General features: G+C 43.7%; 1 protein-coding gene across 7 annotated transcripts in view; it reads right to left on the reverse strand.

Annotated features, from left to right (window-relative positions):
* The window catches only part of TRIO (trio Rho guanine nucleotide exchange factor), a 3,522,386-nt gene that overhangs the window by 3,053,069 nt on the left and 446,780 nt on the right, over positions 1-22,537 (reverse strand). For all 7 annotated transcript variants that reach the window (XR_011200906.1, XM_069219639.1, XM_069219640.1 and 4 more), the window contains exon 9: positions 16,685-16,915. Coding sequence is in view for 6 of the 7 variants with exons in the window: in XM_069219639.1 (XP_069075740.1) it covers positions 16,685-16,915 (231 nt within the window). In the remaining variant the exon portion in view is untranslated. The remainder of the gene's footprint in view (positions 1-16,684; positions 16,916-22,537) is intronic.

Raw genomic sequence — 22,537 nt, forward strand, 5'->3', positions numbered from 1 at the left:
GAAATAAAAGCAGCTCGCTTTACCGCTAGAAGAAATAAAAGCAGCTCGCTTTACCGCTAACGCGGTCGTGAGCACGGTAGCCCGCGCCAGCTAATAACCTCGTATAACGGAGAATAAAGACTCCCAAGAGAGCACTTACTTTTACGTGGAACCGTCAACTCTGGTCCACCTACGAGCTCTGTAGGTCCCCGGAACTAAGGGGAACAATCAGTAGGAGGGCCATTTAAAGGGAAAGTGGAAAGAAATGAAAGAAGGACTCAAGAAAATTAGAGAAATAGAAAAAGGACAGCAAGATCATGTCGGCCATTTATAAAGAAGGTCTGCGTTTAGATACAATGATTACCACACAATAGTTACTAAAAAAGGAAGTGCCCAATAAATATAAAGATGAATCCACACTAAAAAACATACATGTTGGAACAAAGTTGGTTTACTGTGCATTCAAAAAATACCAGAAAGATGTAAAAAGGGCAAAGTAGTAGGAATAAATGGACCTGATTATCTGTGGATAAAATTAGTCCACAGGATCTCATCATTGAGTCCAGATATATGGGTCTTCAACCTGAAAACCCATTGTTGTTCCTTCTCAAAAAGTCTAGGTGTACAGTCTTTGTTGTCTCTAATGGTTTCTAAAATAACCCATCTAATGTCACCGGGAGTGTGTTGTTTTTCAATGTAATGATTAGTCAGTTTTGTGGAGGACCTCTTACATCTGATGGTGCTACGGTGCTCATCGATTCTTATTTTCACCATTCTGGTTGTCATACCTATGTACTTCAGATCACACGGACATGTAATCATGTATATACAGTCCTTTGTGCGACAATTGGTATGTGATCTCAATTGCCATTTCTTGGGTTCACCCAGGTCCACCTCCTGGGTACTGCTAGTCATCGGGCACACATTACAACCACCACAAGGGTAGTGTCCTTTAACTTTCAACCATTGACTACGACCTATGTTGTCAAAGTGCTGGTGTGATGTAGGTCTCATATGGACTACCAAGTCTTTAATGTTGTGGGTTCTTTTAAAGGCGAATAATGGGCGTTCTAATGATTCGCCTGCGCTTGTGAGGATATGCCAAAACCTCTGAACAATACCCTTAATCTGGTTACTAAGAGGTGAATGTAGTCACACATGTCAGTCTGGATTGTTGTGTGCGAGTATTGCTGGTCAACAGTGTTTCCCTAGGGATATTGCTGGCCCTCTTCTTTGCTCGTCTAATATTCAACACTGGATAGTTGTGTTCACAAAGTTTGCGACACAGAGTGCTAGCTTGGGTATGGGAGTCGCTCGTATCCGAGCAGTTATGTCGTATCCTAAGGAACTGTCCGAAAGTAAGATTATCTCGCAGTGCCTTAGGATGGTGGCTGTTGTAAAGTAAAAGACTATTCCTATCAGTGGGTTTCTGAAACACAGAGGAATGGAGGTACCCATCTCTAAGTGTGATTCGTAGGTCAAGAAAGGATACCTCTCTGTCAGAGATGTTGGAATTGAAGCGAAGATGGGTGTCTAGAGTGTTGACCCACTGTGTGAAGGCTACTGCTAGTTCTATATTACCCTTCCAAATCACTAGAATGTCGTCTATATATCAACGCCACAATCTGATGTTGGAAAAAAAGGGGCCATGAAGACCACGGTCCAACTTTCTCAGTTTAAGTCTCGCTTAGCCGAGATCAACTTGGAACTCAATGAGACTAAGGAATATCTTACACAACAGAAAATCAATAAATTGCAGAAAGATATTAAACGCTTCAGTAGAGAGAAAATCTATCCCTATACAAAAGATGACTACCAATGTGAAGGAACTCCCAAGACCTCAGATGATTCCGATGTTCCACCACGGAGGACCCGTACACCACATTACAGCTCTAGCTCAGACGATTGGAGCAGTGATGAGGGGCAGAGGACAAACCGGAATCGCTACATCCCACCTACTCATTTTAACCCTCCATTTCCATACCAGCAGATCCCACCATGGCAATCTATGCCTATGCCTTTTTTTCAGCCGAAGCCACAATACAATTTCAATCCTTTTTTAGGAAGAGGCCGGGGCAGAGGCAGAGACAGAAGGAGAGGCAGAAACGTCCACTGGGCACAGGAAGAACCGCAGATGGTCACCAGAAGTCGCAGTGTGACGACACAAAAGAAACCCTAGTTGTCAACCTTTCCAGCTCCACTCTCACCCCTCCGGAGATGGCGGTCCTAGAGAAAGGCCTAGGGTTTGTACCTACTCCTAAGGAGAATCAATTCAGACTAAACTGCGAGGTGGCAGCTTTGTTTCGCAAAATTAGATTACATTTTTTCTTCAAAGATCATCCAATGTTGGATTAAAGGGGTGATACCAACTTAAGAAATCCTTCTACCTTTACACCCCCCTCTACCTCGGTCCCTATAGAGGTACTTACCTTTGAGAAGGCGGTCCGTCACAAAATTCAACTCCTAGAACCTCCTCAGGCTTTTCAGAATATTTCTAAATTGGAACGTGCAGCTATCCATTTCTTGTCACATAATCCAGACATCACTTTAAAACCTGCAGATAAAGGAGGGGCGATCGTGGTCATGGACACAACCTACTATAGACAGGAATGTCTTAGGCTACTTAGCGATGAATCTTATTACCAACATATTTCGACCGACCTGACCCCACTTCTACAGCGTCTACAGCGTATGATCCGTGGGATGATAATGGAAGCAGAGTCAGCTGGATGGATCACCCAGCAAGAAGCTGAGTTCCTGGATACGAAGAACCCCAGGACTCCATACTTCTACTGTCTCCCTAAAATTCACAAAGGTATTCCTCCCCCGGGGAGGCCGATAGTGTCCGGGATTGGTTCTCTTTTGGAACCCTTATCCAAATTTTGTGATTTTTTTCTGCAACCTATTGTCCAGAAAACATCCACTTTTCTAAAAGACACTCTGGTTTTACTTAATGATGTCAACGATGCAGGTACCACAGACATACTAATATGTTTAGACGTGGAGGCCTTATACGCTAATATTCCACAAGAAGCAACTCTTGCTGCAGTGGAGGATATACTCCTGGCCGATACTTGGACCCACAATACTCCCGTGAGTTTTATTATGCAATGTGCAAGTGTGGCCCTTAAAGAAAACTTCTTTCAATTCGAAAAACGCCTCTTCCATCAGATACAGGGCACTTCCATGGGGAGTACTTTCGCGCCCAGTCTTGCCTGTTTATATATGTTTGCCTTTGAACAGCGCCACATACTTACCCCTGGACAACCATTTTTTTCTCCAACATCAGATTGTGGCGTCGATATATAGACGACATTCTAGTGATTTGGAAGGGTAATATAGAACTAGCAGTAGCCTTCACACAGTGGGTCAACACTCTAGACACCCATCTTCGCTTCAGTTCCAACATCTCTGACAGAGAGGTATCCTTTCTTGACCTACGAATCACACTTAGAGATGGGTACCTCCATTCCTCTGTGTTTCAGAAACCCACTGATAGGAATAGTCTTTTACTATACAACAGCCACCATCCTAAGGCACTGCAAGATAATCTTCCTTTCGGACAGTTCCTTAGGATAAGACGTAACTGCTCGGATACGAGCGACTTCCATACCCAAGCTAGCACTCTGTGTCGCAAACTTTGTGAACGCAACTATCCAGTGATGAATATTAGACGAGCAAAGAAGAGAGCCAGCAATATCCCTAGGGAAACACTGTTGACCAGCAATACTCGCACACAACAATCCAGACTGACATGTGTGACCACATTCACCCCTCTGAGTAACCAGATTAAGGGTATTGTTCAGAGGTTTTGGCCTATCCTCACAAGCGCAGGCGAATCATTAGAACGTCCATTATTCGCCTTTAAAATAACCCACAACATTAAAGACTTGGTAGTCCATACAAGACCTACATCACACCAGCACTTCGACAACATAGGTCGTAGTCAATGGTTGAAAGTTAAAGGACACTACCCTTGTGGTGGTTGTAATGTCTGCCCGATGACTAGCAGTACCCAAGAGGTGGACCTGGGTGAACCAAAGAAATGGCAATTGAAGATCACATACCAATTGTCGCACAAAGGACTGTATATACATGATTACATGTCCGTGTGATCTGAAGTACATAGGTATGACAACCAGAATGGTGAAAATACGAATCAATGAGCACCGTAGCACCATCAGATGTAAGAGGTCCTCCACAAAACCGACTAATCATTAATTTGAAAAACAACACACTCCCGGTGACATTAGATGGGTTATTTTAGAAACCATTAGAGACAACAAAGACTGTCCAACTAGACTTTTTGAGAAGGAACAGCAGTGGGTTTTCAGGTTGAAGACCCATATATCTGGACTCAATGATGAGATCCTGTCGACTAATTTTATCCACAGATAATCAGGTCCATTTATTCCTACTACTTTGCCCTTTTTACATCTTTCTGGTATTTTTGAATGAACAGTAAACCAACTTTGTTCCAACATGTATGTTTTTAGTGTGGATTCATCTTTATATTTATTGGGCACTTCCTTTTTTAGTAACTATTGTGTGGTAATCCTTGTGTCTAAACGCAGAAATTCTTTATAAATGGCCGACATGATCTTGCTGTCCTTTTTCTATTTCTCTAATTTTCTTGAGTCCTTCTTTCATTTCTTTCCACTTTCCCTTTAAATGCCCCTCCTACTGATTGTTCCCCTTAGTTCCGGGGACCTACAGAGCTCGTAGGTGGACCAGAGTTGACGGTTCCACGTAAAAGTAAGTGCCCTCTTGGGAGTCTTTATTCTCCGTTATACGAGGTTATTATCTGGCGCGGGCTACCGTGCTCACGCCCGCGTTAGCGGTAAAGCGAGCTTCTTTTAATTCTTCTAGCGGTAAAGCGAGCTGCTTTTGTTTCTTTCGGCTCGCTTTTTGGACAACTTGCCTGCCCGCTTTGATGCGTGGGCCGGTGCAGAGACACGACGGTGTGTCTGCTATGACCGGCGTTAAGAGGTGAGACGCGCTGGGAAATCCGCGCGTTCACTTCTCCTATGTGTGTCTTCTTTGTTCTCCTTCCGGCTTTCTTGGCCGTCTATGGTAACAGTTTGCGCGAGTACTTGAACGTGCATACTTCTTCTGAGGTGTCTAATTTCCTCATATTTTTACCACCATTTGCCCGTTTTCACTTTACAATACAGTCTACCATTGATATTATTGCTCATTGCGGCGATAGCTCTCCATGCCTCACCTTGTCCATGATTCTTTCCTCTGGAGCACGCAGGATTTAACGTATTAATTATCCATGATGACATTTCTCACATATTTGGCCTTGTACAGTTTAATACTGCTGTAATTTTACTACCTCTTTCTAACTTTATTACTTTATCTCTAGTACTTTACAGTGTAATATGCAGTGAACCCCACTGTCAGCCTCTCTAATCTTTTGTACTTAGCTTTATTATGCTTTGTCATTACAGTAGGACTTTTCCTTGTTATCATTGATAGGAGTTCTTATGTTGATAACTCACCATGCCTGTTATGGTCTCCATACATTTTCTACACAGTCAAATAACCATCCAAATGAATGTGTTATTTAAGGTTTTTTCTCTGTATATATATTTAGACCATAGTGGATTTTTCAAGCCTGATGTTTTCCCCGATAAGGCCTTACCTTTAATATTTGGAGGGTAAGCATTGTGGAACCTTCGCCAAGTTGGTCCTTCTTATTCTCACTGTTGTACCTTTGTCACATGGCACCTTTGGGATTCCTCACGAGTGTATGGGGTAACATCTCAGGAGATTGTGTACACATCACTGTTGATGACAATGTAATTCTTTGACGATGGTTTCTTTCTTCTCTATTCTTCTAGGTTTCTGATCTCCCTATTATGGGATTCCTAATTGTTTAAAGGATTTGGTACGTGCTAAGGTTCTGACACATCGCATAAGATCATTTATTGACTAAAAAACAGCGAGAAACATGTTGACCTATTATACAGAGTAACACAGGGGACCCTGTGTTTACTTTTACCTTTACTATTCGCTATTGACAGATTTAGTAACTGTATAAATTGTTTTTGTCATTTGGGGAGTGTCGACATTATTTTACCATATCCCTATTTTAACTACCCTTATACCAATCCTTAATCACTTTTTGACCAGTTGTGCATTATTCTCAAAAGATCTCCGGCAAAGAGCCCCCTTGTGGGGCCCGTCAGGCATTGCAGTGCCGGCCTGATGAGGAGCATAGCCCTATGATGAAGCATGTCACCGGAAGGTGAGTGAGGGCTCTTGCTTCAAATATATTGGTTTCCACTCAATGCAGAACCATTAGTCTGAAAGAAACCCTCTTGTGTTTTGGAACTGTGTGTATATCATTTTGATTTGTTGATTATTGGGAGCCATACACACGGGCCCAGGAGTCTTTCCTCCGAATATCCCACTTATGCCCCTCCTTGTTGTTGTTGTTTGATAATTCAGTAATTTGCCCAGTAACTGTGGTTCAGGTAATAAGTGCAGACCTACCCAACATAAAGATCTAGACAACTCTGGTTAAATATCTAGGTATATAGTTAAGTTCTAATATGATCGAAACCTAGGATTCAAATATAGGTACACTGATAGGTAGCTTAGAGTACAGCATGCGCACATGGCTGAAAATTCCGATGTACCTGATGGGGCGAATAGTTATCAGCAAAATTACTGTGCTGCTCAGGGTAGTGAATGTGTTACAACACATGCTGATGCACATATCAGATGCATGCTTAGACTTTTATATTGGGGACCTGAGAAAGTACGGATTTGAAGCTTCCGTGGGACAGAGGAGGTATGCTGGCACGGAATTTCATAACATAATTTATTATTGGGCGGCCCACCTACAACACGTAGTACCGTGGTTTGTAGAAGGGAATGTTGATCCGGTGGTTAAGATCCTGAAATGCTTAGTACTTCTGAGAAAGCTGCTGGAATTGCCTCTGGTCCTCTGGAAAAAAAGGATAACTTTACCATTACAAGTTAGAACACTTTTTGATATATGGGCACAAGTGTCCAGCAGGGAGGGGGATGAGTATGTTTATATATAATACAAGCTTTATTCAGTCATAAAACCATCAAAGCAAATAGCCACAATATTCCATATAATTACAAATTGTATTAAAAAATAAATAGTAAAAAGCAATTAAAAAACACCATTCAATACTAGCAATAAAACAAAAGTATATAAATCTCTCAGTTCTTGCCCTATAACATACATATTTACAGATTACAGTATTTTTAAAAGGTGAGTTCGTAGATACCATGCAGCCACAAGGAACTTGCGAACTGCATGAATCCGAGCAATAGAGGTATCGCTCTTTAAAATTCTAAGGGCAATAACAAATTGTCTGATGCCCAAGTTCTGACAAACTGGACGAATCCACTTGCGTCGAGGAGAAGCATACGCTGGGAAGAAGAACATAAAATGTTCAACTGATTCCAGGGCAGCATGCAGCCTGAGCATAGATTAGACACTGGCTGTGTCCTCCAACTACCAGTGAAGGACAATTATGGGAAACATGTAACGAAAACAGGCATATACACTCTTTTCTAGGGAGTCGGGAATAAGATCTAAGTAAGGTTCATACTGGGTGTACCACTTGAAATCAAGAAATAGATTAGTCAGTCGTCTATGTGATGTATCAAGGAGATAGGTGTTCCTAAAATAGGACCAACAGACTGTTCTCAAAGATAGTTTATGGGCCTTCCCTAGACCCTGTGGATTATCCCAGTAATTCTCAAGTCCCAGGGTATGAAACCAGTAAAACACATGCGTAAGCCATGAGATAGAGGCTGCATTAGGTCTTTTTAAAAGATCGAGAAGGGAGTCCCTATCAATAATGAGCTGTGGGATCGTCCAGATCCTTACCCAAAAGAGTAACGGTCTTAGGGCTATCGTGTCGGAGATACGATTAAAACCAAGGTCCAGAAAGATGGGAATCAAGGGAGTACTGCCTGGGCACGCAAGTAATGCTATGGCAAAGCTATTTTCACCCATAGACAGTTCAGTAGTTTTACAAAATCCCCACACCTCTGCGCCATAAGTAGCAGCATTTAGCCAAATAAATCTTTATAACCGGGTAAACGGCTTACGTGACAGTACTCTTATAAAAGCGCAAAATGGCGCCCGATCTATGTTGGAGGGAAGACACACTTTTGCTAATCTGATCTTCCCAGTGCAATTTATTAGAAATCCTCACACCAAGATAGACTATCGAGCGTACTTTTTCCAAAGGAGCAAGGGCTAAAGTGATAGTGCCTGGCTGGTCCTGGGCTAAACACCATTAGTTTGGTTTTGCTAGCATTCAATTCCAACCCATGGTCTGTATAGAAAGTTATAAACTTATCAACAAGAGTCTGGAGACCCACTGGAGTCTTCGAGATGAGGAGGGAGTCATCCGCAAAAAGTAGTATAGGAATTTTTTGCGCATTTAAGGCGGGGGCATCGTTTTGGCAGACAGATACAGCTTGTACCACCTCATTTATATATAAAGTAAATGGTGTTGGTGCCAAGACACAACATTGATGAACCCCCGCTGGATGGCAATGTTATCTGTTAGTTCTCCCTGATTACCCCATCTCACCTGGGCATATGTGCCCTCGTGTAACCGATGTAAAAGATGGATTACCTATTTTATGTAGAACACCTCATAGTTTTTCTCTGGGAACCATATCAAAAGCAGACAGAAGGTCCACCTAAGCAACATATAAATTTAGTTTAGCAAGAGTTACATATTTCCAATAAAGGAGCGCCAACCTGAAACCCTGATCCACCGTACTAGTTTTGGGGCGGAAACCTGCCTGAAGTGGGGACATCACATAATGGACTCCAGCCCAATCCAGCAGCCTATCCAAAAGCTGTTTAGCAAAAAAAAAATTGGGAGATCAATAAGGCTGATGGGTCTATAGTTAGCAGGGGAGCTCACAACTTCCTTTTTATAAATGGGAATTATTTCAGCCCCTTTCCAACTAATGGGTATTGGGCCCCCAGACGCTATTGCATTTGATATCATGTTTATATAACTGAACCAGATATATGGCTCAGACTTATATAAATCCCCTGGTATCTTATCTGGACCTGGGGCTTTAGAAGGTTTAAGGGAATTAATTGCAGCAATTGTTTCCTTCAAGGTAAAAACAACATGATCGTCATGATTACAAACATCCATTTCTAGGTCGTCAATTGATAGACACGTTTTAACCAACTGCTGGGGTAAAAGAATCGTGAATTGAAAAGTTACAGGGCACAGCACAAAGATTTGAATAATGGTCTACCTAGCTCTCTGGTTGAATATGAGTGTGAATTGTGCTCTTACCCTCTCTGTGTCTATCGGACAATAACTTCCAAAAGGTCACATTGTTATTATATCTAGTTGCATCAAGCAGATTCTGCCACAGTGGATCATCCCAACTTTTCTTTGCCTGTTCTATGGCCTTATTTTAGGGTAAACTAGCTATTCTAACCAACCCCTGTGAACGGGACATAATGGCTAGCTTAAGTGCAAGTTTAGCCTTAGAGCAATCCTTGTTAAACCACTCCTTAATTTTATATTTAACAGCGAGTTGCTTAGTGGTAGTTTTCTTATAGAAGGTGTTCTGTAGGTTATGTATCATTATCTCATGGATGTTGAGAATGGGAATATTAGTGACCTTGTGCTCCTCATAGTTAGCCATGACGTCAACAAACAAGTTATAAATCTCCTTAATCATATATGGGTTAGACATCACTTTTGGCCAGCTGACACAAATAGGACTATTATCCAAGAGTGGCTCTGGGACAGCAGTGTAATGGATGTTCTGAGACCTGCTAAATTCACCACTATGTAAGGTAAGAAGCAGGGAATTATGGTGGCTGTTGTGGCAAAAATCCACCTTCATGTCTTCCAACACTGGCCACAAACTGACATCCAATAAAAAATAGTCAATAACACTAGAGGACTGGCCTCGTTTAAAGGTGGGGGTGATACTTAGATCGGAGTGCGTGCAACTTTTACAAGCCCTTAATCCATACTTAAGGCACAGTGATGTCAACTGTAAGGAAGCACGGGAGCGAGTACATAATCGCTCATTCATCAATTGTGGGATGCCCCAATATTCGTCCTCTTCGACCATTAGATTGGTTACTTAAACATGAGGGTTCAAATGTGCAATTCATATCCCCTGCAACCACTAAGTTGGTGGTAGGATGCAAAGTTTCTAAATATTCAAATAGTTGAGCCAGGGTCTGAGACTCCAATCCCTGCGGCACTGACCTAGCATATATGTTGATTATAATTACCTTGAAGCCTCGGTTGAATACGAGCTGGACACCTAATATATCGGGGGAGTCTATTTTTAGTGCAGAATGGTCGCACTGCAATTTCTTATTTAACAGTATCAGTAGACCCCCCCCCTTGGCGCGACCGGTACCCCCGACTGCAAATTGGGCCACCACAAAATAGGAGAAAAACCCATCCAGGAGGACAGGGTCCACAGCCCAGGTCTCCTGAAATAAACATATATCCTGCTTGTTTATGTAGATAGCCCACTCAAGATCCAGCAGTTTCCTGCCCAGCCCAGCCCAGCCCAGCCAAATTCCAGGACATAATAGAGAGATCAGCACTTGTGGTCAAACTCTAGGCCTGGGACACAGGACTTCCCCACAGTTGACAAGCTCAGCAGACACCCCAAGCCTACCCGCAGAACCGGGATAGAAGTTGTTGAGTAGGAGTCAGGGAATAGTCAATCAATGTCTGATAGTATGTGGGTGTTACTTACTGCCGTTGGCTGAAGCATGTTTGTGGCTAAAATCAGACTTCCCACCTGCTAAATCACCACATATTGTGGATAGACTAATTGTAGGCAGGGAGAGTTAAAGTCTAGTACTAGCCGCCCTAGAATTCCTGAGATAGCAAGTACGCAGTTCACAATCAATGAGGTTACCCACTAGCAGCCTATCCGCAAAACAAATAGCGATAAAATCAAAGTTGGAGACAAACTGGCTATGTATTCCCATCTCTAAAATGTCTGCTTGAATAAAAGAAAGACAATTTAGCTGGAATCGCAGCCAATAGATGACATAGTTTATTAACGAATCCTGAGTTTCCACAGACCCTAATGGCAGCTTGGGTACCTCAACCATGTATATGGTACCTCTTTTGTTCCCAGAGGCTCGGGCCTGTTTCTTAAACACTGGCCATCTCGTTCCAACCTGATGTAAAGCACTGTCGGATGGCTTAATATGATGAGTTGTAGAAATTACTGCTCCAGCCGGCACCTGGGAGCCAGCCGCCCCCGAGACCCTGTGTATGGTTAACCGATTTAACTTTGCCGGGTCTACAAGACCCAATATGGTTCCTGCCCTTTGTATCAATACTACACTTACGCCTAGTGGCCTCAGGAGGAGCCTGTAGTCCTTCAATATGGGGAACAGATTAATATATGGGGGGGGGCGAGTGGTAGCAGACCGTGAGTACTGATTGCCTGATTGAGGCCTGAGTTCAGGCACAACAGTAACAGTAGACGTACCCCCTATAACAGGTCAGGGCCCGTCCATACTTGGCCTAAAACACCTACAACCACACATTTGCCCGGGTACCCCCATTAATTTGTTCATTAGTGTCAACTCCAGGCTCTTTACTTTGTCCAGCTTCTGGTGAACAGAAGTCAGGTCAAGGTTACCACGCGGCTTCAGCAGTCTCCCTATGCCCACGGATGAACTGACCGCAACATCAAAATCTACTCCAGTGTATGCATGTGTAGCAGTATCGCAGGACCCCCCCCCATTCTCCACCAGGGGCCCATACCAATTGGAACACAAGATATTAGGAATCACCAGGACCTCGGGCCTCAAAGGAAGGTAGAAAGCCTTATCCCCCGCAGATGGGCCACCTGTAACACACAACGCAGCATCCAACCCACTACACTGGGTAATGGTCGACACACGGGGTGGATCCAATCTTAAGACTTGGGGAACCACCTTTTGTTCAATCTCCCTAGAAGGGTTAGGCGGCTGCGGCCTTTTCTTAAATATATCAGGGATTTTTGTAGCAGGGGTGCCATGTTTAAAAAAAAGGTAAATTGGGATTACTTCTTAAGATGGCCTCCACTTCTTCAATTATAATATCAATATCTTCTAGGGAGTTACTTCCTTTGTTGGATAAGGAGCTCATTTTATTATGACCGTTTTTGTTTTTTTGAGCTGCTAGTATGAGCAGGAGCATCCACAGCTTTACGCTTCCCGATCTCTAATTAGCAGTGAGGAGTAGGCAGGAGCAAGTGAATCAAAACTTAACGGCAAATGCTGGGGTGAGAACTTACTTCTCAACAAACAAATAGAGACACCTAGCCCAGCCTCTGTCTGGTGATGACGGATGTAGACTGGCCCGTCTTGGCCAGGTCTTCGCCCAGGCTGAGGGGTCCTGGTAGCGCTGAAGAGTGCAAGCCAGCAGCAGAGGAGCCTGGGGGACGTAGTCCCACCCCAGGAGCAGCAAGGCCCGTGTGAAAGGTCTCAACGATAGCGCGTCCCGCGCTGCAGGGTCCTGGTAGCGCTAAAGAGCGCAAGTCAGGAGACTGAGGGACGTAATCCCACCCCAGGAGCAGCAAGGCCCATGTGAAAGGTCCTAACGATAGCATGCAACATGTTTATTTCCGGCAGTTGTTCCTCTGGAATACGGGGGTTAGATAAACAGTGCCCATTTTCTAAAACACAGAGGTGGAGGCAATATGGGGGAATTATATGAGGATGGCAGGTTGTTTTGGGTATGCAGTTTTGTATGCCAGGTTAGATGCTTCCTGGCATACGCTGAGCTAGCGGCAACAATTTGAAAAATTTGGTGGGGTTTTTCCTCAGGAGCCAGAAACACATGTGCTGAATCAGACATTGCCAGACATGGGCGGAGACGTCAAACTTATCACATGGTCATAGACGCTGGCGATACCCCGTACTGCTAACGGCATGACAACACTGAAACTACAGGGGAAGAGGGATGGGGGTGAGGAATTAAAAGAGCACAAATGGGTAGCCATTATGGGTAATTGTATAAGAGTCACTTGCAATGCAAAACTGAGATTAATCCATTACAAATGCGTACATAGGGGCTACATAACACTGCAGTGGGTGCATAGGATTAACCCATCCAAGCCAGAGGCGTTTCATAAATGTAAAGTAGCGGGTAGGGACTTACCTTCACATGTGGTGGATGTGTTGAGCAGTGCAGGATTTCTGGGAACAGGTAATAGTAGTATTGGGAAAACTGACCAGAATAGCAATGCAACCAATGGTACTGTTGTGCTTGCCGGATTGTGTGGCCCGCATTAAACACACTAAACACATGGAGAAAGTAGTAGAACTGTGGTTGGCAGTTGCCAAGAAACCTATTGCATTGCAGTGGATGACTACCAGGCTGCATACTCAGACCATGGCTGAGGGAATTTGCAAGCTGGGTGCCTGGGTTCGGGCCTAATGTGGAGTGTGACACAGATTACTATAAGAAGAGGCAGGCCAGGGAGATCAGGTGAAATGGGACATGCAAGAGAATCGCTTACAGCAAGTGATTAAAGACCCAAGGGCAGGGCGCAATGCAGAACTCAGAGAGGGATAGCCTGAGGGATGAGGTGCTTTGAAGGGATAAGGAGTTCCCTGCTTAAATGTTGATACTGATGAAACATAAAAACCATCTGCTGCTAATGTTCTTCTTGTACACTGTAATTGCTGACTGTACTCTTTATAGTTGCGGTAGATGGGATGGAGGGTGACAGGGGTGAAGTTGTGATGCTGTAACATTGTTGAAAACAATAAAGAAATATAAAAAGATTAAAAAAGAAATGGCATACTTGTATCATGCCACACCACACTCCAAAACAGGCATTAGTTTAATTGAAAGCTCTTAAGGGGCGCAAGTCTTTTACATTAGGGGAACAGCAATGGATTTTCATAGAGGATAAATTGAGGGATAAGTAGAATGTAAGGAAAAAAATATTAAAGACCCAATAACTTTAAGACAAGATGAGGTTCATGCTAGATATGATATGAAGCAGCAAGTCCAAACTAGGAATGTTCACATAAGTGATACTTTAAGAGTCAAAATGCCTTAATTAGTCAGACAAGGTGTAAGGAAATGCCTCCTTGGCATGGTTACCCCCTGACTTTTTGCCTTTGCTGATGCTACGTTTTGATTTAAAGTGTGCTGTGATCCTGCTAACCAGGCCCCGGCACCAGTGTTCTTTCCCAAAACTGTACCTTTGCTTCCACAATTGGCACAGCCCTGGCACTCAGTTAAGTCCCTTGTAACTGGCACCCCTGGTATCAAGGGCCCGGATGCCAGGGAAGATCTCTAAGGGCTGCAGCATGTCTTATGCCACCCTGGGAACCCCTCACTCAGCACATGCACACTGCCTCACAGCTTGTGTGTGCTGTGGGGCGAAAATGACTAAGTCGACATGGCACTCCCCTCAGAGTGTCATGCCAACCTCACACTGCCTGTAGCAGGCCTTACAGCCCTAAAGCAGGATGCACTATACCACAGGTGAGGGCATATGTGCATGAGCACTATGCCCTTACAGTGTCTAAGCAAAACCTTAGACTTTGTAAGTGCAGGGTAGCCATAAGAGTATATGGTCTGGGAGTTGGTCAAACACGAACTCCACAGTTCCATAATGGCTAAACTGAAATCTGGGAAGATTGGTATCAAACTTCTCAGCACAATAAATGCACACTGATGCTGTTTGCAATGTATTGTAACATGCACCCAGAGGGTATCTTAGAGATGCTCCCTAAATACCAATCCGACTTCTAGTGTAGGCTGACCAGTTCCTGCCAACCTGCCACAAACCAGACAAGTTTCTGTCCACATGAGGTGGGTGCCTTTGTCACTCTGTGGCCAGGAACAAAGCCTGTGCTTCACACCTCCCCCTGCAGGAACTGTAACACCTCACCCCTTTTGTTACAGCACCCCAGGGCATCCCAGCTAGTGGAATTGCCCGCCCCTCCGGCCACTGCCCCCTCTTTTGGTGGCAAGGCTGGAGGAGATAATGAGAAAAACAAGGAGGAGTCCCCCACCAGTCAGGACAGCCCCTAAGGAGTCCTGAGCTGAGGTGACCCCTGCCTTTAGAAATCCTCCATCTTAGTTTTGTAGGATTCCCCAAATAGGATTAGTGATGTGCCCCCCTCCCCACAGGGAGGAGGCACAAAGAGGATGTAGTCACCCTCCAGGACAGAAGCCATTGGCTACTGCCCTCCCCGACCTAAACACATACCTATATCTAGTATTTAGTGGCACCCCAGAACCCAGGAAATGAGATTCCTGCAACCTGAAGAAACAAGAAGGACTGCTGACCTACAAGCCCTGCAGAGAAGACGGAAGACAACAACTGCTTTGGCCCCAGCCCTACCGGCCAACAAATGCTTAACACTACCCTCTGATAAGCCTACTGCTGGACCACACTACCACAAAAAAGAGCATTAGAATTATCTAATTTTGCCACTGTCTTATCTCTAAGGGTAACCCTCGGACTCTGTGCACACTATTTCTTACTTTGAAATAGTGTATACAGAGCCAACTTCCTACAAAAGGAAAGTCCAAATTTAGTCCTTCAAAACGAACCATTGAAGTTTCCGGATTGGCTGTTTAGAAGGAGCAACGTAGTCTAACAAATTCATTGATTCTTCCCCTAATGACTCCAAAATTCATTTCAACAATCCCAAATATTTATACAGTAATCATGAAGGGAAACAATACAGACAGCCTCCAGTATGGATAAAATATTATGTTTAAAAACAAATCCATAATTCTTACTTTCTTTGCTTTCTGTATTACCATAATCAACATATGTGTTTTTTATTGGTATAGGTTTGTTTTTGACGTTATGCTGTTAAATATTTAATTTCTGTTGTAAAAAAAAAAAAAAAGTGTGTCATTTTGAAGCCCATAAGACCAATTGTAATTTGGTTGTGTACCTTTTGCATGGTAGGTTTACTGCGTCAGACAGCAGGATTCAAATGTTAACCAGAGTTAACATCAAACTGGATTGAGGATAGACAGTGCAGCTGCCCTGCTCTTTGGACCTTCTAATAAACTCACTGGTTTCAACATACATCGTTGAGTGATAGGTGATTTTGACTCAACAAATTACAAGGCTAACAGCTACACCTGCCTCAATGAACCAGGTCAAAAACTACTAGGAATAGCTCAGCAATTTTTTTATTTCAGTTAACATCCTATACTGTGGTACAAGCTGAAGTTTCAGACCTGCTTGAATCAAATGCACTGCAGGGGCAGAACCGACATCTATAAAACCAACGTCCCTCTATGCACTTAACAAAGATGTATCAAAATGCTTTGATAAAGTTTCCCTTCAGAAAGAATACAATAGACCAATATGTTTCATGCACAAATTTATCATAGTGAATTTTTAATCCAGAAATATTCATAAACTTGATAAAAAAACGAACTAGAACTGTTTTCTGTTAAAAAAGGACATTTATGTTTTCTTTTAACGTTGGTAAGATTAAAATAATCATATCTACTCTAGCAGTCTACGAGGTTCTCATTATTAGGCACATGGTGCAAAAATTAAATATTATGACGCAAGGAAGACAATATACCTGTCAGATTTTTCCCACCTCTTGTGACTCATGGCAATACAAACTGTGAATCTTTATTTATGAAAATGAACGAACAACCCCTACTGAGTCTTTTATGCAAATTATACAAACCTGCTGAACATCCTGCTGAAAGACACATAGCTGAAGTCGCTGATGAAGGCGAACCTTACGGTGCTGCCAGATATTCTCCAACTGCCTTTGGTGGTGCAATACTTCATGAATGGCATCAAGGACATGATGAACTGCCTTAGAATAGTTGGCTGATGCAGTAAGGCAGTCAGTTCCACCAGGACTTAAAGGTCTTTGAAGTTTATCAAGCAGTGACTTGCCATCTTGACTCACCTGTAGAGTAAAATAAAGATGTCAAGATCCCACTGAAACCTCTATTTGTCTCCAAGAGCATAGCGGACTATTCACCTCACTTCAACTCCCATCCCCAAAATACACACCGGCTCCTCTACCTCACGGTATGTTAATTTATAAACATGGAAGTGATTACTGAAATTGAATATGATATAAGCCTAAATAAAATGTAGCACAAGCAAGGAATCAGAGCCATGTGATAAAAAGACATCTAGAGATATGTATAGCTACTTACACTTTTTTGAACTAGTTAATGCTGAACTTTCTTGGAGGCCTCCAGAATAAAGAGCAACGTAGGAATGTAAATGTACAACAATTTTATTAAAATTTTAAAGTGTAAGGAGTTTTCTATTGGCACTAAATGCTATTAAGTACTTGATTATTGTGCCTTCAGTATTCATGAGGGTTCTTCTTTCCAGAACAAAGATTCCATCCCTCAAAGTCTATTCCTTTCTTTTAGGAGCTCTGTATTTAGGGGAGAATTTCAAGATGAGAATGTTTGTATACTTGGTATGCCAGTTTATTCACCCCATATTTAGCATGGCAAACGGGTTTATTTCCATTTTCTAAGTGCTTCAGTTCCTTTTTAAGTTTCGCTTCAGGCAATGCATGTGCTGTCTGATGCAAGACATTTTGTTATTTTACAGTAGGTTAAAATACTGAATATTACCTATCATTGCTAGGCTTCACTGTCACTCCCATTTGATTGCTTCTGATTAGCTAGAGTGTGTATGCTTTACTTCCTCTTCTTGGGTTTGTCCCTCCCCAGTAGCATGGACACATCAGTTGTGTTCAACAACTGCTCCGTTTTTAGGCACGATTTCTTTCTTTTTGTTTAAGCAATCCAAGAGAATTCAAGTGTGTTCCTGTGGTATTCCTCGTGTCCATCTTCCCCTCTACCGCACTCGCTACACATGTGCTTCCCCTCACCCTTGTGGGTTTATTCCACACCCTGTGTTGTTTTTTCACCCATGTGCTTTCCCCCACCTTCATGTTGCACTCCCATTCATTTGCTCCCCTCACTTTGCTTTCTATCTCGCCATTTGCTGTCCCTATGTTCCTTCCCCACACTCCACGTAGTTTACCCCATATGCATCCTCCTCCAGTGCTTCCCTCCTTCGTTGCAATTTCATCCCTGTGTTGCATTGAGCACTCCTTCCTTTAGCTCCCCCCCCCCATCCACTGTGTTGCCATAACCCTAGCTGCTTCGTATCTGCCTGTCTTGCTTATCTCACCCTAACGTAGATTAGCAAACGGGAAAAACACTTGCATCATTTGTAGGCATGTGCATGCCTACGAAATGACTAGGTTAGCCAAATATGTCTTTTTTATTTTAAGCCATGCTGCATAGTATCAGGGAAGCTGTACAACAATGCTAGAACCACTGACAAAAGGCAAAGAGGTCCCAAAAGCAGGACCTATTGGCTGTGCCAGTGCTTGTTATCTATTTGCATAGGTTTCCAGAGGAGTTCGAATGGTGTCAATGGAGCCCTTTGCTGGTCTGTAAACTCTGCCTCACCTTGGCAGTTCTTTGTGCTTCTCTTCTGAAACGGCATCTGTCAATGCACAAAATTCACCTGGACAAATCGCCATGCAGTTCACATCCCCTAGACCACAGTAGATGGATGGACCTTGACCGTTTAACATTTTCATTATACCTTATTTTAGACAGGTTTTTATTTTGCATATTTATCACACATCTATTGAGTACAAACGTGCCCATTATTTATTTTACTTTCACCAGTTTGATGCTGGGTTTAGAGGGAAATGTGTGCTGAATCATTGTGGGAGATTCCCACAGCACTGAAATACTGACCAATTATGCATCAATTAGATTGCTACAGAACACAGTAACTCCTCCTTCAAAGGTAAAACATTGCTGTTGATAGTTGGTGCAGCCATTCCCGGTAGATACTTTATTTTCTTCACAGATTCTTCATGACTGAAATATGCAGGCGACCTGGATGGTAAAACCAACATCTTTTCCACATTGGCACGGCCTTCAGGAGCATCGTTTAGTCATGAATACCATACAGACCTACAGTGAGAGAGGGAAAAATGGCACCTTGGTGCCTGCCCTTGCCTTCCTCATGCTCCAAATGTTTCCTACAATGCAACAGAATAAATCAGCTATCTAAGGACTGTGAATTTTTGATCAGTGAGCAATAAAGATCCTGCTGAAAGTACCCTGTTCCAGAGATAAAAGACTTGTTATTCTCTTGGACTGTATTTCCTCCAAAACTATTTACCTAGCAATGCTTGGTGAATGTGGCTAGAATGACCTAACAATACAGCACAAAGAAATGCTACCAAAAGATCTATGTTATTACCAATCATCCCAACAAATTCTCCCCATCGTGCTCAGTAAACGTGTCTAATGATCAAGTGACTGCTTTTTGAATTGCCTGCAAATGTCGTGTAGTGTCATGAAGTGGAATGGAGTGTTGTGGAGCATAGTGGTGCAGAATGGCGTAGGTTGGAGGGACATAGAGCAGAGAGACATGGAGTAGAGTAAACAGTTGCAGAGTGGAGTGGCTTAACGTGGAGTTGTGCAGATTGGGGTAGTATGGTATGGAGTAAAGTTGCTTGGAGTAGCGTAGAGGAGTGGAGTAGAATGGCATAGAGAGAGGGGAGAAGACTGTTGTGGAGCGCCATAGACAGTAATAGAGTGGAGTGGCACAGTGTAGAGTGGCACAGAGTGGCTTACACTGTTGTGGAGTGTCTTAGAGTGTCACAGAGTGGAGAGGCGTGGAGTAAACTGTTGTAGAGTGGAAGAGTGTGGAGTGAAATAGATTGTCAGAGTGTAGTGTCGCAGTGGAGAGTCGTAGAGTGGAGAGGTGTAGAGTATTGTAGGTCAGCAGGGCATCAAGCGGAGGAGCAGGGGGGCATAGAGAGTGAAGTGTCTAGCATGGAGTGACAGAGTGGAGTAGAATAGCGTAGACTGGTGTAGAGTGGCATGGAGTGGTGTTGATTGGCGTGGAGTGGTGTAGAGGTGCAGTGTGTCATGGAGTTGTATAATGGAGTGTTTTAGAGTGGTGAGGAGCAGAGTGGAATATAGTTAAGTGGTGTAGAGTGTGGCAGAGTGGCATAGAATGCAGTACAGTGGAGTGGCATACCTTGGAGGGGCCTAGTGGGAAGGGAATAGAGTGGTGTAGTCTATAGTGGAGTAAAGGTGCTTAGAGAGGAGTAAAACTGCATAGAGTGGAGTTGCCTAGACTGGAGTAGAGAAGATTAAGGTGTTGGAATCGAGTGGCATAGCATGGAATGTCGTAGAGTTGAGTAAAATGGTGTGGAGTGTAGTAGGCAGGAATGTCAGAGTGGCCTAGAGTGGAGTGCTGCAGAGAATCATAGAGAGGAGTAGAGTGGCATATAGGGGGTCATCCCGACCCCGGCGGAAGCCACCCGCCTGGCGGGAACCGCCAGAAGACCGTACCGCGATCATTCTGACTTTCCCGCTGGGCCAGCGGGCGACTGCCAGAAGGCCGCCCGCCGACCCAGCGGGAAAGCCCCTTCAACAAAGAAGCCGGCTCCGAATGGAGCCGGCGGAGTTGAAGGGGTGCGATGGGTGCAGTGGCACCCGTCGCGATTTTCAGTGTCTGCTAGGCAGACACTGAAAATCATTATGGGGCCCTGTTAGGGGGCCCCTGCACTGCCCATGCCTGTGGCAAGTTTCGCTTCAGGCAATGCATGTGCTGTCTGATGCAAGACATTTTGTTATTTTACAGTAGGTTAAAATACTGAATATTACCTATCATTGCTAGGCTTCACTGTCACTCCCATTTGATTGCTTCTGATTAGCTAGAGTGTGTATGCTTTACTTCCTCTTCTTGGGTTTGTCCCTCCCCAGTAGCATGGACACATCAGTTGTGTTCAACAACTGCTCCGTTTTTAGGCACGATTTCTTTCTTTTTGTTTAAGCAATCCAAGAGAATTCAAGTGTGTTCCTGTGGTATTCCTCGTGTCCATCTTCCCCTCTACCGCACTCGCTACACATGTGCTTCCCCTCACCCTGTGGCATGGGCAGTGCAGGGCCCCCCAGGGGCCCCACGACACCCGTTCCCGCCATCCAGTTCCTGGCGGTTTTTACCGCCAGGACCAGGATGGCGGGAAGGGGGTCGGAATCCCCATGGCGGTGCTGCGAGCAGCGCCGCCATGGAGGATTCTTTGGGGCAGGGGTAAACCGGCGGGAAACCGCCGGTTGCCCTTTTCTGACCACGGCTTTACCGCCGCGGTCAGAATTGCCCTTGAAGCACCGCCGGCCTGTTGGCGGTGCTTCCTCCGTCCCCGGCCCTGGCGGTCCATGACCGCCAGGGTCGGAATGAGGCCCATAGTGTTGTATAGTAGAGTAGTGTAAAGGGGTTTGGAGTAAAGTGTTGTAGGGTAGAGCTGCGAAGTGTAGAATGGAGTGTCAGTGTGTCGTAGAGTGGAGTGGGATAAAGTAGAGTGTTGTGTTGTGGAGTGGAGTGGCCTAGAGTGGAGTTGGATCATAGAGTGAAGTGGCCTGAAGTAGAGCAGTATGGCATAGAGTAAAGTTGTGTGGAGTAGAGCAGCATAGAGTGATGCATATTGAAGTAGATTAGAGTGGCACAGAATGGAGTAGAGGGTCAGAGTGGAGTGGTGTAGATTGGAGAATGCATGGTGTGGTAGTGCAGAGCCATTACAGACAAAGCATTTTTAATTGAAAAGACCACCATATTTGCACAGACTTAGAGTTTTACTGATAAAACTATACAGTGCACAATGTGTGGAAATGGCATCTCCTAGCATATTGATTACTTATGATTGCATTCAAATATTTGTTTCGAGCACAGCTCAGAATAACATAAAATCCGCTTCATTTGTGCTTTCCCCAATTCTGATATATTCTGACATATTTGTACAGTTAATTTACAGACATTTAAATTTAGTTGTGAGTTAAAAAAAAACATTAGTAATTAAGTAAAATACATTTGTAGGGTGCTAGTAAAAGCGAGAAGTTGAGACAGAGGCAGGGAGAGCAAATGAAAAGACAAGATAACCCTGCACAAAAGAAAAGTAAAAAGAAAAGAAAAAACACACTGCCTTTTACACCCACAGATTGCCAGATAAAGCCTCTCAGTTTGAAGTCAGAGAAAGAAAAGTAAACACAAACTCCCTCGGAAGACAGAGCCTGACATTTGACCTCTGTCTGAGTTCACAGCAAATGTGACAAGAACAAAATGTAAAGGCCTGTTTACATAAAATGAGGACTTGTGGAAGATTAAAAGAAGAATTGTTAACAACCTGTGCTCCATGAAAGGGATGAAGACAAACTGGACAGCCTAAAACAAATAAAGCCAGCAAACAGGAAGTAAGTAATTGTTAGCCACAAACCGCAAAGCTAATGGTAAGCAATGGGTAGAATGCATCTCTATGCCAGCTTCCCAATTGTCCCAAGATGTCTTTAACAAACCAGAGTTCGACCTAATGAATTGTGGCAGCACTGCACCAAGAAGCCTGTGTAAGGATTCCTTCAAACTGCGCCATGTTTAATGCTTCATAATACTGTTGGATACAGGCGACAATTAAAAACAATATGGTCTTAAGGATTGTTATGCCCTTTAAAGACCCACTATACGAAAT

The sequence above is a fragment of the Pleurodeles waltl genome, chromosome 2_2 (genome assembly GCF_031143425.1).
Source record: "Pleurodeles waltl isolate 20211129_DDA chromosome 2_2, aPleWal1.hap1.20221129, whole genome shotgun sequence".
Classification (NCBI taxonomy): Eukaryota; Metazoa; Chordata; class Amphibia; order Caudata; family Salamandridae; genus Pleurodeles; species Pleurodeles waltl.